General features: G+C 45.7%; 1 protein-coding gene across 2 annotated transcripts; it reads right to left on the bottom strand.

Annotated features, from left to right (window-relative positions):
- Window positions 1-2,244: 2,244 nt before the first annotated feature.
- On the bottom strand, window positions 2,245-12,229 carry LOC135901920 (secreted frizzled-related protein 5-like). Of its 2 annotated transcripts, none has more exons than XM_065431755.2 (2): window positions 10,602-12,229; window positions 2,245-8,539 (listed from the first exon to the last, which is right to left on the bottom strand). In XM_065431755.2, exons 1-2 carry the CDS (start codon window positions 11,155-11,157, stop codon window positions 8,244-8,246), a joined length of 852 nt encoding a protein of 283 aa, XP_065287827.1. In that variant the 5' UTR covers window positions 11,158-12,229; the 3' UTR covers window positions 2,245-8,243. The 2 variants fall into 2 exon arrangements, 1 of the variants encoding a protein (XP_065287827.1); XR_011508547.1 differs by having other exon boundaries at window positions 8,412-8,539; window positions 10,172-11,927.
- Between the last annotated feature and the right edge of the window lie 2,527 nt (window positions 12,230-14,756).

The raw sequence follows: 14,756 nt of genomic DNA, 5'->3' as shown, positions 1-14,756 counted from the left end.
GGTAAATTAGGTTACTAGCGGATTCAGCAAAAGACGAACTGTGACTGCCGCACTGAGAGAAATATTATGCGCTTTTGTTCAGAAAAGGTAGCCAAGCGTATCAACAATTAGAAATCACATTTTAAGATTTTGCAACGTAAAGACAGCGGCTTAAGGTTTATCGTTAAAAACAGTAGTAGGCACTCGAACAGCAGGCTACAAAGTGCACTGCCAGCAATTTGACCAGGCAATATCTGCATCCCGGCCATCACCACCCCGGACACCAGCCCTGTAGCTACTCTACAGCCCTGTAGTCGCATGCGCCTCCCACCGGCGCTCCAACATTAGCGCTGTGCTTTCGATGTTTCGTTCGCGCTGAAGCAAGACATGCATAAAGGCCAATTTGATTACTGCTGCTGCGATAGCTCACTCCAGAATTTTCACATGAAGTTTCTGTGCTCAGCGAGCGAGATGTGTTCATGCTTACCTGTCCACGCGTGACAACGTGCTGGTTAATTTAGTTAACAGATGCTAAAAGGGCTATTTCGTTTGAATCCATGATAGAATGTGTAAACGTGACTGAACAAGGACATACAAAGAAGCAGACACACAAAGTTTCTGTCAGTCGGTTTCTTTCTATGTCCTCGTTGAGTCACGCTTACACATTTTATCATTGTTAATTTAGTTAGTAAGTGAATGTTTACAAGTTTATACGGCTGATAAAACTACTATCCTTACTTCGTACAGCTATCTACCAATTTGCTTTCGCAATCGGTGCTTCGCCTTTCGGGCAGAACTGAAATTCTTTTTTTCTTTCTTTCTACCATATCATAATGTTGCGCAGCCTGGAAAACCGACAAGAATGTAAAGTAAAAAATATATATACAACTGCAGTCCCCAAAGGTTCATGACAGATTGACCAGTCCACGTCATTCCTTACTAGTTATGGCTCTCGAGATTATTAACGCCACTAATTGGAATCGAAAATCTCAACGACCACATTCTAAAATAGCATGCTTGGCATTAATTCCACTGTGTGGCAGTACATGCTACAAATGCCAAAGGAAGTAATTTTTAGGTTGTAAACGTAGGTCGTGCACAAAGCTTTAAACATCTATGATGTGGTTGTTTATAGACAAATCTTGAAAAATGTGTAAATTAATGGGCAGTAAAGACAGCTAATTCCTATTCTGCTATATAGGATGTTCAAAAGTTGAAACTTCCTGGAAACTGGTGAAAACGAAATCGCTTGTATAAGAGATGCAACACGGTGCCAGTGGTGGAAGTGGTTCCAGGACTATGGAGCGGCGCCAATGCACGAAAAACAGGGTAAATAAATGTCAATAATTTTTTGTGAGTCGGGGCGTTACCGTGCAGTCTCGAAGCCTCTTTGGTCACAAGCACCCTTTTGCAACTCGTATGAAAGCATCTGTACATGCACAAACTCAAACAGTGCCCCTATAAAGTTTTTTTTTTTGTAATCACCAGCTGACATTACTGGACAAAAGTGATGTATAAACAAGATCTTTGACTAACTTGTGCGATTTTTCAAGAATAGACATCAAAACATTTTTCCCAATAAAAAAAAAAGACTCAAAATGGTGTTTAGTGTTTTTCATATTAGGATAGCATTCTAGCATTGCTATTGAAGCTCGTATGTGGTAAATAATGTGAACTTAAGTAAGCTCAACTCAAATATATGCAATCTTCCTTTTGGTCCAGGAATGCAGTGCTGACCTGCAAAAATGAAATTTATTGTTGCCACTGATCATGAACTGCACACGGCATGGCGCGCAATCTTCGGAGCGCAATCTTCGCAATAATCTTCAGAGAGTGCAGCATACGCTACTGCAACGTATACGAGTTCTTGGAAAGATCTATAAAACTATCCTTCAGGTGTAGGCCTGATTATCATTCTTTTTTTCATTCACTATTCATCAGTCTCGGAGCGAGATGCAACATTGAATGTACATAAGAGTGTTTCTAACACTGGTTTGATTTCAGCCAACATTTCGATCATTCTCCCTGGCTACTTTCCTTTTAAGCAAGAAATTTTGTAGCTCAGTCCTTGGGCAGTAGGGAGAATAGTGGAAAGAGGTCTAAGGTGTAATTGAATAGATTGTTCTAAATACCAGCAGCCGTGTGGAATTGCAGTAAAACTGCGAGTAAGGCAAGAAATTGAGATCTTAAACAACAGATGTTGCAGCACCATCACCAACACTGGGCCCGCAGTACTTGTATGTTGAGGGCGAATATTGGCACAGAGAGGAATAAATTACGACACTTTATTCACTAAAAGCTTATCACAGCCAAGGGACTACAGGTGGCATCCCTATCAAGCGTCCATGCTAGATATAGGAAATTAACGCTGTTCACAAAATCGTACAAAACAACAATAAAGCACACTGGAGTGGAAGAACAAATATGACAAAAAGAAGCACACACAACATGAACACTAAGTTGTGGGTATGCCAGTAAATGACTTTGATGTACAAGCTTTCTGGCCGATGCGTCTGTGGCACTTGACTGCAAGCTAAGGCCTTTGTACGGGCCATCGAATAAAATTGACAGTCACTTCAAATGTGATAGGTTATCTCGTTTTGTTCCTTCATCACGGCACACAGTAACGGCAGCTACAACAGCTACCCCACAAAGCAAAAACACACACAACATCCTTTGGCACACAGGGTTGACTCTAGGGCTCAGAGCGAGCACTCGACAGCTGAATGCAAGCTGAAGCCTCACTCGACCTTTACTCAAACTTGTCTTTCACGACAAACCAGACAAATTGTGACCTGCAAAGCGACAGTTCACATACTGAAAGTGAGAAAACAAATGAATGTGAAAACAGCACTCTCAAAACAGCAACTAGTGAATGAAATACTCAGAACAAACTCGGGTAGGTTTAATGCAAGCCACATAGGAAGGGCATTGTGCAGTAAACATGGCAAAATAGAGTTGCAGTATAAACACTTCTTTACCTAGTAAAAAAAAACTTGGCACTATCATGGCACATTTGGCTGTTAGGGATGCTAGAGACCAAACAAATCAATTTCGACTGGTAAAGCGTACTCTCAAAACTCAAATTCGCACATACTTGGTAGAAAAAGGTCAAATATCAGCAATAAGAACTGTAGTCCACACACAAACCATGGAACAAAATGACATCGATAGGTCATCAGAGATATAATGGAATTTTTTGCATATTTGGGTCTGTTCATGCTTAGCAAAACTTTCCAGAAGCTCTGAAGCTAGGTCATTGCATACTTCTGAATGCCCTGACATCGCCCTTTACTAGTAAATTACTGGCTTCGAGCTAATGATGTCCCTATCTGTGATGTCCATGAGAGCGTGTGTGTGGATTTTCAAGTCTAATTCCCATATCCTTTCTGGTTTACCAAGTTCCTGCACGCAGGGAGAATTGACACATTTGGTATTCAAGATGTTCTGTCTACTGTTCGAGCTTAAGATTATGAATTTTTTCAGCATCCTTTTAAAGATTGTGGGTTGCCACTGCTGAAATGAAAAATCTCGAATTCACAAAAGAGCTATCAATGTTATCTGCCCTGAACATGATGCAAAGGGCAAAGCTGGTCATGATGAACCAGAGGCAGCGTAAAGCGTTCTACCTGAACTGAATATGAACTTGAGTTCTGCTTAACCTGCCTACTGGAAATTTGGTTGACTTGGAGTAAATCCCCCACATACAGCACTTACCATATATAGCTAGATATCAAATGACTGCATACTAAGGCTACCTGACGACAAAACAACATACCTTTCAATCAATTAAAATTTGGCAATGGTAGACTGTGTCTAGCAAAAAAGTTGGTACAACACCAGTAACTATCTTTCATTACAATGAAAAAATGGCAGAAAAAAATACTTCTAAAGAAAAACATCTACTAAAGCTTCACTTGTTTATACATGGCCTTGCATCTGAAATAACACTACGTTGTGTAATATGGCACTGACATTGGGAAATCTCGGACATCAAATGCACACTTCAATGGGGATCTCACGTACGAAGAATTAGAGATCCTGAAGCTTCACATAAAATGCAGAACTCCGAGACAAGATGTCATTCTTGAAGCTATGAACACAAGCAACCGTAAGCAGTAGGAAGAAAATTCTTAAATGCAAAAGATAAATGATTGTTGGACGAAGAGGGCTCAAGATGGCTCAGTCTTTACATACAACAGGCTACAAACACACCAGTTATTTGCGAGTTAAGTAGTATTCAAAGGTTAGAATATCACTCCCCCAGTGGCTACATCTATCTAAACAAGACATAATTAGTTGTGGTCATGTCACCTCGTTAACGAAAGCTTGCACATTTGAAACATTTCAGTACGACCTGCTAGTCATAACTCTGGTCGCATGAGGACTACAGCAGAGTTCTTAAATTTCAGAAATTCGAACATGCAATCTAGTGCACTGCTGTAAAATGTCATAGCCACTGTAGTAGATCAAGATAAGTAAATCTAACATCAAAAGTTCCATGTACGTTCCCGCAAAAGACTTAAAAATAAACAGCTAAAGTGACAATACGAAGCCTCTTGTGCTGCTCACCAGTTGAAAAAACTCTTATGCCGCTCGCAAGTTGGCAGGCAGTAATTGCGTGCAAGCCTGGCATCCTGTCTGAACAACTGGTGGCATGTTCACTGTTACCGTGCACAAGTAAGACTGCAGTTTGCAATTGGCAATGGGAAATTGTCAGAAAAAGGCACATGGGTTTCATGGCTGCTTTTTCTACAGCTAAACTACTAAGCTCTTGCATTTGTTTTTCTAGCTCCTCCTATTTCGGAGAGCTGCTCAAGTCGATAGTGCCATGTTGGCATGCTGTACGTAACAAAGCAGTGTGATGTCAAATTTGCAGCCTCTGTTCTTAATGGCATGCTATCAACTTTAGGAAGTTGGGGTTATTGCTTTTTACTTAGTTTTCCTCAGGGCGAAGCAGAGTCTGGTATGTCCTTAGCATCAAGTTGGCCAGCCAAGAAAAGTAATTGGGAATTGCAGCGCAAAACATATATATATATATATACATAAAGCAATGTAGGTGCCCAAGGAAGGGTTTCCTCAAGTTACCCAAATGATTTCTTAATTTATTTCACCTCAATGCAAATTTCTTTCTTTCTTCCTTTTAATCCTCAGCAAGCTGGGTCCACAAAGTTTACCTTGAAAGTGACTGGGGCTAGAGTTCAGTAGCATTTGTTATTTGTTGAAACTATACCAAACCTCAATTTTGCATTGTTTTGAAAAGACAATTGCCTGGTTCAGTATCAAACAGGGATAAGAATGACAATCAATGCCTGCCTCCACCAATTTGCCCCAGTTATAACTTTCAGAAATTGCCTGTGAAATATGCTAATGCACAGGAAATATGCACTACAACCATTATTTTTTGTGTTGGAACATAAACAGCTTGGATACCCTTTCATGGATGAAATTAAATCTTGCACGCAAGGCACAGTAAGCAAAGTGTTGAAATTACTTAAGCCAGCAAATGTGCTTGCACATAGCAGTCAGACACATTCGATGTCGAAGCGAGTGATCAACTAGCTTGCAATTAGGGTTTGCCTGCAATAGAAATAAAAGACAAACTTTCAACTCACAAGTGGCTACATTGCAATACACAGTAAAACACACTGATAGAGTTATTTTCTGACATGAAAGTTGGTCAAAGCTCTCCCTAATGTGCAAAGAAAAGTAGGAAGTAGCACAGGGAAAAAGAGCAATCAACTTAAATGAATCAGCCATCTTGTATTTCAGTTTCGTCAGAACGCCATGGCATGCAGGCTCCATAAGGACATGCAGCGGCACCAAAGGAAAAGAATTTTGATTACCTCTTTACAGAAAAATTTGTTGGGGCCATCACAGCGCAGAACAGTGTATTATCTAATTGCTATCAACCCACACATCATAGGTTATCATTCGGAAAGTGAGAGGCAGGACTAATTCACAATGGAGTACAAAACTTAAACTGCTGTGGATAAAACGAGAGGCAAAAATTATGATATAAAGAATAACTCTACATATAAAAGATCTGCTTTCACTTTCAACAGCATGCAAGAGTGAGCCCACATGTATCTGTCTTTGCAAACAGAATGTTTTTTTTTTTTCCAATAAATGCATGTACTCGGACACATACTGTCATGGATAAATATAACACGAACAAGTTAGGGCTAACTGGAATGCGTTCTCTCGTCTCCGCTTTTGCCACTTTGATGTCGGCACAACTACAGCTTGCACGGCTAGCTTGGAGCCTCCACCACCCTCGGCAACCGGATATACAGCGGCGCGAAACCGCACTCTCTCCAGAGTTATTACTTGTGAGAGCTGTCCTACTTTATACTTTCCCGCTAGTGTTTCATTTGTCCGTGACAGTGTGCCTAGAAAGAAAGGTAATTGAAGTGTACCATAGTGTTACAGCTGCAATTACATACACCTAGAAATAAAAGCATTAGTCACCTTGTATACGTTGCTGTTGCACACTAACATGCAAAACCTCAAGTGTTGCCATTTTGCATGTGCTATATGCCAATGTGGTCTGATAAATTGGTTAGAAAAAATCCTCCCAAAATATGGTAAGCAAATTAGGTTCCAATGCAATTATCAGACTTTTTCTTCTGTTCAGCAAAACTTTCAATTTTAGTGATAGCAATGCAGTGAATACTGGAAAGGCACTTCTAAGGTGTTTAAATTTTTATGGCAGTGTTTGCTTACGTTATAGAAAAATGTTTGTTTGGTGCCTGTGAAAAAATATTCCATATTTCTAAATACAATTTGCCAAAAACGTTTACAGTGAAGACAGGCACTGCAAATAGTGCTGCCTTTTTTTTTTCGCTCCCCCCCCCCACCCCCAATGATTTCACTGAAGTATCATTTAATACCAGCTAGAATAGACTAAATACTTTGTGGAAATTTCCTGAAAGCATATTTTCGCCATTACAGAAAATTCTGCTAAGTGCAACAGCAAGTTTGCTAAAATGACAGTGGGCTTCAACCATGTCAACAGAAACATATTTCAAACATGTTTATAGTTTCCAGCTGGGATGCACATTTTTTTCACCAGGACTGTGTGCGACCCCTACGAGGTAAGCAGCACAAGAAAAAGAAAATGTTCACAACAATGACAGTTATTGTCATAAAAGAAAAGTGTAACCAACAGGGTGTGACACCTTTGAGAGTGCTAGAGTAATATGGTTAACTGGCCACCTGAGGGTTACTTTTACCTTTGAGTGGAACATCAGTGCTGCAGTTTACTGTGGGAATAGAGGTTTGTTCACATGATGATGTCAGTGACTCATCCTGTCAGCACAAACACTAGATGTGTAACATTAAAAACAAAGCTCACAGATAAGGCGTCTGCCAAGTTCTTCGTTCACATCTACTCCCCTGTATTGCCAGTCAGAGAAAATGGAAAGCAATATTTTGAAAACTGATTGATCACTGCAGTGATGGAGCAATACACACAGGCGCTGATTCTTCCGAGAGGGCATTGATGCTAATGTCATTGCCAGCCATACTTTGTATATGAAGCGTAGATGGCACAGAAGCTTATCGCTTGTGTTCAGCGTCAGCTGTGCAGCATGAAATCTGCAGTCTTGCATGAAGTGCAGATTGCAGAGATGTACCAAATGCACCTCCATTTTCTATTAGATGACAGGCAGTAGTACTGAACAGACTACAAAATGATGTCTCGTTTGAAGACGTAAAATACCAAACGCCTACTTTGCTTCACAACACTGACATGTTCGATTTGGCAACTTTGCTTCTGATATGCTTATCAGGAGTACTGATGCTTTTAATTCTTGCCTTTCTTGCATGGTGACGTGCATATTTAATGTTCATGGCAAAAGAAAGACAGGAAAAAGAAAAGCACTAAGGAGGTACGAGGAAGAGGAAGTGGTAGAAAAGTAGAATGCTATGCACTTTCTGTTGTCGCAAAACCTCGGTAAAGTGCGAAATGGAGTGCAATACAGAACAGTCGGAGCACCTGTCTGCCTTCCTCTCGGACATGACCTTACTTCTGCTGTTTCAGGCAAATTAGGCAAGCACTTAGTTTCATGTACCCTCAACAAAGACTTGCCAGGAACAACACATCTGCTTCGTTTGCGATGCCGGCTACCCTCCAGCAAGAGAGAAATGCGCGGCCCCACTGTCCAGGCCATCGTAGGGCTGGAAGACAGGACGTTCTGGGTTTCAGCTGCACGTCCGAAGAAAAACGTGTCACAGCCAACCTTCCTTCTTTCCAAGACCGACTAGTGCTGCAGCGGGTTGGCGCAGTCAACTCCGCGCATGAGCCGCAGGGCCTTGCGGAAGGCCGTGGTGCGGCGCCAGGGCATGATGAGCAAAGGGGCCAGACTGCCGTTTTCGGCACGCAGCCCCATGAGCAGCAGCTGTCCCTTGAGCGGGCCGCAACAGCGTTCAAAGTCTGGCGCCTTGAGGACAGGGCGCCGAAGCTGACGTCGTGGCAGGCCCTGGCGCAGCTTGAGCAGCTTTGAGCGCTTGCACTGCAGCTGAGATCCCTGAAGGCGCTTCACCCGGGCACGCACCACTGTCGTCACAAAATGGAAGAAAGTCGGGACAATTTTGCAGAATGCAAATGAGTAGTTGCAGAGGCACAGCAAGAGGTGTTATATGTGCCCATACCTCCTTTTTGACTGTTTTCCTTGGTCTATATTTACCTTAATCATGCAATATGAACTCAACCAGAGTGTCAGTTATGTACTGGTGAGCCAAAGCAAAACACAAAATGGAAAAGACAAAATAGAACATATACTTTTGTTTTCACACAAGTCAATGTGTGCAAAAACAGTACAGTTTATTTTTACCACTGATCAGGTAATTTTTCTTTCCAGTCTGCGCTTCATTTAGGCCTAGTGAAAGAACAGCATAGCTGCAGCGAAATGTGGCCAGAAATGGCATCAGTGAAATAAAAACTTTCCCGGAAACCTGGGTGCACAGTCACACACACTTATGGTGTGAGTTCGCAGGTTCGACTCCACACTGCAGCAGCATATTCCAATTAGGACTGAATGCAAAAATGCTTCCTTGTGATGCACATATTAAAGAACACCTGATGTTGAGAGTTCATCTGGAGCTGTCCACTGTGGCATTCTTCAATCCGTTGTGCAGATTCAGAATATAAAGCCCTATCGGTGCAATTCACAGCCTGAAACTTCAAAGTTCACTGTGGAGTTCGCACACCAAATCACAAATTGCACATGTCAAAGTGCATGCAAAGGTGCTCTGGACTGACGGGGCTATGTTTACGAGTGATTGTGGACACAAAACAGCCTCTTTGCTAAGCATGTCTTGTCATGTGTCCTGTGTGTCACTTAGAAGCCATCTAAATTCCTTTTCAAAGAAGAGAATGCAAGACTCATGTCAGCCTCATCTGTTACCTCAAACCCTTACAGTATGACTAGAATCTTTCATAAAGTTTGCAAGAAAATTTAACCAATGCATACAAACTAGTGTGCCATGTCATTCCCTAGCACTGAAACAAGGGGACAAATATAGATGCACTTACAACCAGATGGATTGCAAGTTCATTGCACATACATATTTTCTTGCATACCGGTACGTATTGCTAGTGGGCAAAATGATGTCGCTAAATTTGTGACAATTTGTAGTTGACTACCAAAGAAACCTTGAATTTGAAACTGATAGTGCAAAAACTGTTATATCAACGTTATCCATGCTTTTGAAATTAACACAAATGTCAAACATAAATTGGTATTTCTTTTCTAATCGATTTGTTGAGCACTATGGTCATATGATTAACCAACTAGTTTGACAATCATTCACTGTTTCAAGAATTGAGTAAATACATTGTAAAACCCTTTAAGTGCCACCCATCACATGCAGCGTGGCAATGGTTTTGAGACAACTTGCAGCAAGAGTGCAGATTGTTCCCGTTTAAAAGTTTCTGCATGGAAAGCAAGGGCAAAAGCACAACAACAGTACCACAGTTACTTTATTTCAAGCAAAAGTTAACCAGCTGTTCTGTACAACCTAACAAGATGTTTGAAAAAAAGTATATACCTGAAAGCATACCTAAATTATGCACACTAGCAAAGCTGTTGGAACACAGTTAAAGAAGATCATGTGAAACACTCAGAGAATGGAAACAATACGCCCATCTGTCGCTATACATTATAAAAGGCTGGTGACAGATGCACACCTTCAATCAATCATTCTGTAGAAAACTGACAAAGAGGCTCTCATTCTTTCCTATCCTTCAGCTACATGAGCCATAACTGCCAACTGTGTCACATTATATTGATAAATGGCAACGAAAACTGTCGAGTCTCCCTTATACAAACGGCTCAGCAACTTATTGCACAAATGTGAGCTCTCGTCTACCTAAAGAAGCATCATTTCTCGACGGCATCAAAACACTGCAAAGCTAAACTGCTGAGCAGACCCCCACGTTACGAAACATCCTTGCCAGCTTTGTCATCGCGTGACGTCATCCTAGGGCACAAACGCGCTCCATCGAAACACACGTGGACGATTTGCAGGCGGCGATAGCAAACCGACAAATAAGCGCACCGAAATCGTGAGCGCGTGCGCATTTATTAGAGACAGGTTCGAAAGCGGGGCAAACCCACCGAAGTCGGCGCGGCAGTAGTTGTCCACGAGCGACTCCGTCGTGTTGGCCTGTTGGCAAGCCCTGCAGGCGACCGACGCCGAGGCCTCGCTCGCTGCAGCGGCGCTCTGCACACCGATGCACATGTCATTGTCCAGGGGAAACTTGTCGCAGCGGACCATGTCCGGCCACGGGTAGCCGTAGTGTGCCATGGTGGACTCGCATCCCCTGCGCACGGCCTCGCACAGGCTTCGGCAGGGAAAGATGGGCCGCTCCAGACAGACGGGCGAGAAGAGCGAGCACAGGAAGAGCTGAGTGTCCGGGTGGCAGCGCCGGTTCACCAGCTGCACCCAGGAGCGCGCCTGCTGTTGAACCTCCGCCATGCTGTCGTGTTCGAGCAGGTTGGGCAGTCGCATGCGCGTGTAGCCGATGCCGCGACACAGCGTCAGGTTGGCCGGTATCTCGAGGCAGGTGGGCTGCGCAAGCCGCCCGGCCCAGTCGAACCCGTCCAAGCCGGCCGCCGACGCCGCTGCCGCTACGGCGAGCAGCGCCGGCAACAGGAGCGGGACAAACCCCATCCTGGTGCCCCCTCCACGGATGATGATGCCGCCGCGCCCAGCTGCTGCTGATGCAGCTCCCCGCCGCGGCACCGGCGCGCCGCCAGCGGTTCTCCGGTCCCGTCGCTGCAGAAACACAGGGGCGAGCGAAAGCCGTTGCCGCGCGGACGCTGATGCCGAATCTGTCGCGCACGCACGGCAACCTTGGGAAGAATCCTGCGCACCCCCACCGCACCACCTCCCGCCGTCGTCGCACCCGCCACCGATTTCCTCCGCCTGCCACCCACCAGCCCCAAACAACCGCACCCTCGCGTCCTCGCCGTCCGTTGGCGGTTTGCGCGTCGTCTGCTCCGCTCTTCTCCCCGTCCGTCGTCTGCTACCGCAGCCGAGATGTCTGTCAACGCACTCGCGTGTCGCGTCGAGACGGCGGAGTGCCTCCTCGCTTCGGGCCGCGGCCTGCACGCCACCGCCTCTCTTTACCGTGCGATGACTCCACACGCCTTTCGAAAAGGCGAGCGAGTGCGCCGCCACAAGCAGAAAGAAGCAAGCAACACGAACGCGAGCGTGTCCGCTGAGAGACGAGACGCTTTTATCGCCACCCCCACCCACCTCCCCGCCCCTCCGCAGGCGTGCGTCGCACGTTCGTTGCTCGAGCGCGGCGCAACCAACCTCGTCGCCGAGGGGGGGCGATAGATAGGAGGGTGGCCGGCGCGTGCAGGCACGCACAGATCGAACAAGCGCGGCAGGAAAAAAAATATCCGCGAGGAGGGCGCAATCAGAGACTCGGGGAATGCAGACAGACCCTCCGCCCCCTTGTTAGAAGAGTTAAAAAAAATAATACTGAAAGAGAAGAGTATTAATTGGCTACTGAGGTGGAGGCGCGCTGCACGTGCGTAACGTCCTCGACATCCCAGTGCCCCTCCCCCAGCACGGTTCGCGTAGCTCATACCTCGCGTCCCACAGAACGGCGCTCTATTGAGGCACGGACGTTATTGTTGATATTCGAGGCATGCACTCCCACGAAAACAAGATTGTTATTCTTGTTTTGTTCTTTAGCCGTAAACCGGTGCCCAGGCAGCAACCGACACAGTAGTCAGCGCACCGAAACGTTAGCTGTAGTCAAGCTCCTTATATTTAGACCCCTAGACATAGTGGCTATAAGGGACACGCTCAGTTGCACCCCATAGCCATCTCTTTTTTTGTAGTCCACAGTCCCCGCCTTCGCTTTACGCAGGCGCTACCGTTTCCTGAAGCACGATTGCACGGCCGGGTAGCTTTTATTGCGATAATAATACGGACACTCCAGGCGCATTGCTGCCGTCGCCGTGAGGTTTCGTGTGAGTGAAAGCTTGTGAGAGTGAGCCGGCGAACGCGGTTCAATCTCGCGTGCACTAGCGAGGAACGCTGCACAGATGCGTGCCCTCTCCTGTGGCGCGCGAGGCAGGGAGGTCAGGCAAGGGAGGAGGGGCGCTCTCCGGCGGCTGCTAGGGTGCCTCAATGCTATCGCCCGCCGCTCCGGCGGGCCTGGAGACAACCGCGGCGTCTACTACGACGTTGGCCACGCGAATCACGGACGCCGCAGGGACGCGTTGCCGGCGTACGTGTTTTGAAAGCGATCTGCGATGTTTGCAGAGTACGCGTAGTGCCGATAGCTTCGCATGCGCTGTGCTTTCCACGTTTTAGTCCGCGTTGAAGCGACAGATGCACGGAGGTCAATTGGCTCGCGGCTGCTGTCACGATTCCTAACTCCAGCGTTTTCAGACAGTTTTTGCTGTCATCGAGCGAGATGTGTTCATGCTTACCTGTGCGCGCGTGACACCGTGCTGGTTAGCTTAGTTGAAACATGTTGACAGGACAGTTTGAATCCACGATAGAATGTGTAAGCTGGACTGATCAAGGACGTAGAAAGAAGCAGAAACCCAAAGACAGCGCTGTCTCTGTGTGTGTGTGTTTCTTTCTACGTCCCCGTTGAGCCACGCTTACACATTCTATCATTGTTAACTTAGTAAGCGAATGTTAACACGTTCATACGGCCGATAAACCTATTGTCCTTACTTCGTACAGCTATATACTAAATTGGTATCGCAGTCGGTGCTTCGCCTTTCGGGCGGAACTGCGAACTTTTCCTACATTTGAAATGAATGCCAATGTAATTAAAGGAATTGACAACCGATTTTTAAGGACCTAGTTTTTGTATGGCGCAACGCAAATCTCACCATCGGTAGTGTACACCTGCAGCAGTTCCAAATGCACGTGGATATTTTGTAAGCAGAATTTTTCCATCTGAGCAGCCTCTAGAAAAGAAAGCGTCCCTCCGCCAGCAACGCTGCGAAGTGAGAGTGATGCCGATAGCCCACCTCGCAAATTGTGAAAGCTGCCCGTCGTTCTGCTTTCACAGGAGTGAGTGCAGCACTGGATGAGGTACCAGTTACAGAAGTCTAGCCTCCGCTGGATGTAGCTGTCCGCAAGTCTCCGATGTAGAGATAGGTGATAGGATGTTTCGACAACACTCTCCAAACTGATGTGACATTGCCTTGACATGTACCAGCGATTTCTCTTACGCTCGCCTGTGGCTCTCACTTTACGTAGGCCGAGACGCCGGTCTCGAAATCTTCGCTCAGGATATGGTAACGTCTTCTTCTTTGACGACGTACCGAAAGCGCTTGAACACCGTCTTGAACGTAGGAACTGATAGTACGCGACGACCGGGGTGTCGTGCAGCGTACAGACGTGCGGCTAAAGTTCGGTTTCGATTCGCGTTACGCACGCAATAACCATGTCGACTCCCTCATCCATCGAAAAATGGCCACACGCCGCTGCAGCCACGTTGAGTGACGGAAAGGATAAAACAGCCGATGCTGATGCGCTGCAAAAGCATTTGATACCGCGGATTTCTAGATTACGAAGTTACCAGTTTCTGCTGTTATTATTATTTGCGCGTGCGTCATGGCCTCCGCACGCAAACGACGGCCACGACGCACCACTTTCCGTTCGGGCTGCAGAAAAAGCGCGGGATGTTCGTAACGCGCACCGCTCCAGCTTATATCAGCGCGTGGGCGCGGCATTGCGTCACTCAGCTGAGGTTATGAGCGCTGTAGCTAGGCGCGCAATTACAATTTCGCAAATCCAACAATTGATACCGGATGGACTGATGATCCACTAAAATTTCCTCATTACAAACACCCAACTAGAATAATTAAAAAGCTTCAAATTCTAGTTAATTGTTCCTCTAAATAGCACTTGCAACCCGTTCGATAGCGCCCGTCGCGGCCCCTGATCACTTCACGCAAGAACAACAATTCTACCTCCGAAAGCCTATCATTTAAAACTACTTAGTCTTGAAACACCCTGTACTTTACCTGTCGACTGACGTGCAAGAACGTAGTTCGCGATGACAATGTTGGTGGTTTCCTTCCTGTACATGCGCAGTGTACACACCACAGCACCCCCGAGACGACAGCATGCATGCACTCTGTATGCATGCACTATGTATGCATGCACTCGTGCTGCGCACGTTTCAGAAAACTAGGCGTGACACTTCAACTGATGGCGGAAGTTACCCCTAAACTGTACTCGAGGTGCTGTTAACCCAGGTCCTCAAAAAAATTAAACGCCGGAAA

The sequence above is a fragment of the Dermacentor albipictus genome, chromosome 9 (assembly GCF_038994185.2).
Source record: "Dermacentor albipictus isolate Rhodes 1998 colony chromosome 9, USDA_Dalb.pri_finalv2, whole genome shotgun sequence".
NCBI lineage: Eukaryota > Metazoa > Arthropoda > Arachnida > Ixodida > Ixodidae > Dermacentor > Dermacentor albipictus.
This window is presented reverse-complemented; position numbering and strand designations above follow the sequence as displayed.

Excerpts from the sequence above, each read along its gene's own strand:
- LOC135901920 (XM_065431755.2), bottom strand. The coding sequence starts at position 11,157 with ATGGGGTTTGTCCCGCTCCTGTTGCCGGCGCTGCTCGCCGTAGCGGCA. Across the intron at positions 8,540-10,601 it reads CTACTGCCGCGCCGACTTCG|TGGTGCGTGCCCGGGTGAAG; the intron begins GTGGGTTTGCCC and ends TTGTGACGACAG.